The sequence below is a fragment of the Nestor notabilis genome, unplaced genomic scaffold (assembly GCF_000696875.1).
Source record: "Nestor notabilis isolate BGI_N333 unplaced genomic scaffold, ASM69687v1 scaffold15729, whole genome shotgun sequence".
In the NCBI taxonomy this organism is placed as follows: domain Eukaryota; kingdom Metazoa; phylum Chordata; class Aves; order Psittaciformes; family Psittacidae; genus Nestor; species Nestor notabilis.
In genome coordinates, this window is record NW_009942552.1 from 5,095 (window position 1) to 7,148 (window position 2,054).

Below are 2,054 nucleotides of genomic sequence, written 5' to 3' on the forward strand. Positions count from 1 at the left end.
CCTACCAAGACAGCATTAGCTCAGGGTAACAGAAAAAGCCAAACAGGAACACAAACACCATCGACCACCTCAGCCCCCGGAACTCAGTGGTTGCCCTTCCCTCTCCCATTCGTCCCTGGGCAACTTATCTTCATCAGAACATTAAGTCAGTAGATTTTCGGGGGGATCAAAGTTTCACCCGGGCCAACAGGGGTGAATTCATGGGCTCCAAGCAGCGAGGGGCAGCTCAGGGCTGACCACACCACCTGCTCTTCACGCCGGTGCATGGCCCCGGCCGCTGCCACCCGCAGGGGAGCTGTGACGGGACCGGATCCAGCAGGGAATGGGGCATGGAGATGATGCCTCGGTTTATTCCGCCTTTAGTTCACAGCAGAACAAAGCCAACACTTGCTCCTTCAGTTTTCCTTGGCGAGCTGAGGATTTGGCAGGACACACGTCGCAGTTCAGTGCTTCAGGAACTATCCCTTCCCAGGAATCCCCTTTCCCTCAGCACCAGGTGACAACTCCGGTTCTGCACCAGCTGGGGGTATATTTGGCTTGAAGGGAAACCTCATCCCTTCACATTCGCTGTTAGTGGCACAGTCTCACCTCACTTCTTCTCTCCCCCCACCCTGTCTCTCTCTCCTTGAGCTCCCACTGGTTGAGTCCCTCCTTGGCCTGGGGTCGAGATGTGAGCCAGGTCCTTCTCTCCCGGCCTCATACGCTGCTGTCCTCGAGCAGGGGCTCTTTGCCATCCGACCCACCAGCCTGAGGGCTGTGAGTGTGGGTCTGGGCTCCGTTACTGTGCTTCTTGTGGCTGCCTGATCTCAGTGCAAGGTTGTGTTCTGGAATGAACAAGGCCACCAGGAGCGACAGCAGGACAGAACAAGCCCCGAACAGGAAAGGAGGCCCTGGGATGATGCTGCTCTGTAGGGAGAAGCAGAGGAATGGTTAATGCTCAAGCGCAAGGGAAAAGCGGCCTAAAAGGAAGGACAAAGGTGAACAGTTACCTCATCCGTAGGGTTGGCCATGTTGGGTTTGGAGGCCTTACCCAGGGTTTCCACCTCAGCCATTTCATTCAGCTCCACGTGGAAGAGATAGAAGACGAAGCCATAGAGCGCCGGCCCCAGGCCATTACACAGCCCCCGGATCCCAGTGATCATCCCCTGCACCACACCTGGGGACAGAGCAGGGAAAGGAAGATATTCCTCCAGCTGCTTGTCTGCCTCAGACAACATTCCCTCCCGAAGCAGCACCACCACCACCTAGAACAAGACACTCCACAGCTAGTCCCTGGTTCCTCCAGCACCAATTCCAACACGGTGGGTGCAGGCTCCCGCTGGGATGAACTCACCCCAGGACTTACCCTGTTGGTCAGGGTCCGCGTTCCGAGACACCATGGCACTGATGGCTGGGAAGGTGATGCTGGACATGGCAGCCACGGCTCCTGCAGCCCACATCATCCTGGGAGACAGAGGCAGTGGGTAGGAGGCAGGATCTGAGGCAGCAGCACGGCCTCACCCTCCAGGCAGGGCACAGGGAGCTGCCACAGAGCCAACTCTTACCAAGGCTGCGATCCGAAGCCGTACCAGGCAAGCTGGAGGATCTGGAAGCCTAGTCCCAGCAGGATGGTGTTCTTATTTCCTATGGAACGCATGAGAATTCCCAACACCACTGTCTGGAAAGAAAAACAGGTGCTTTGCGAGGAAGTGCAAAGAAGGAGGAGAGCACTGGAAGGCAAGAGGATGGGAATGTGAGGGAACACGTGCTGCTGTGACACCGACTCCTCCACTCCAGGAACACCATGTCAGAACCCAGCACATCCCATGGCACAGCCCAGCCTAAGGGACTTCCACTTCTCAGCAAGTTTGGATGTTCCTATAACCAGATTGCAAGAGCCAAGAGAGAAAGTGGTGCTCACCTGAGCCAGGATGGAGAGAATTCCAACCACGCCAATGAAGGCTGCCACAGTCTCCGAGGAAAAACCAATGACCTGGGAAAACACGAGATCTGGACTGTGTGGGAAGAGCCACCAGTGTTTGCTGACACTGCTTAGCAGGTACCTGAGCATCCAT

At 56.3% G+C, this 2,054-nt stretch overlaps 1 protein-coding gene across 1 annotated transcript in view; it reads right to left on the reverse strand.

Moving 5' to 3' along the window:
• Positions 1-604: 604 nt before the first annotated feature.
• LOC104411117 (hippocampus abundant transcript 1 protein-like) overlaps positions 605-2,054 on the reverse strand; it is a 6,401-nt gene continuing 4,951 nt past the window's right edge. Inside the window, exons 7-11 of the mRNA XM_010021462.1 lie at positions 1,901-1,972; positions 1,545-1,657; positions 1,346-1,443; positions 990-1,156; positions 605-906 (exon numbers count right to left, since the gene is read on the reverse strand). Of these exons, the coding sequence (XP_010019764.1) occupies positions 697-906; positions 990-1,156; positions 1,346-1,443; positions 1,545-1,657; positions 1,901-1,972 (660 nt within the window). The 3' untranslated portion in view covers positions 605-696. The remainder of the gene's footprint in view (positions 907-989; positions 1,157-1,345; positions 1,444-1,544; positions 1,658-1,900; positions 1,973-2,054) is intronic.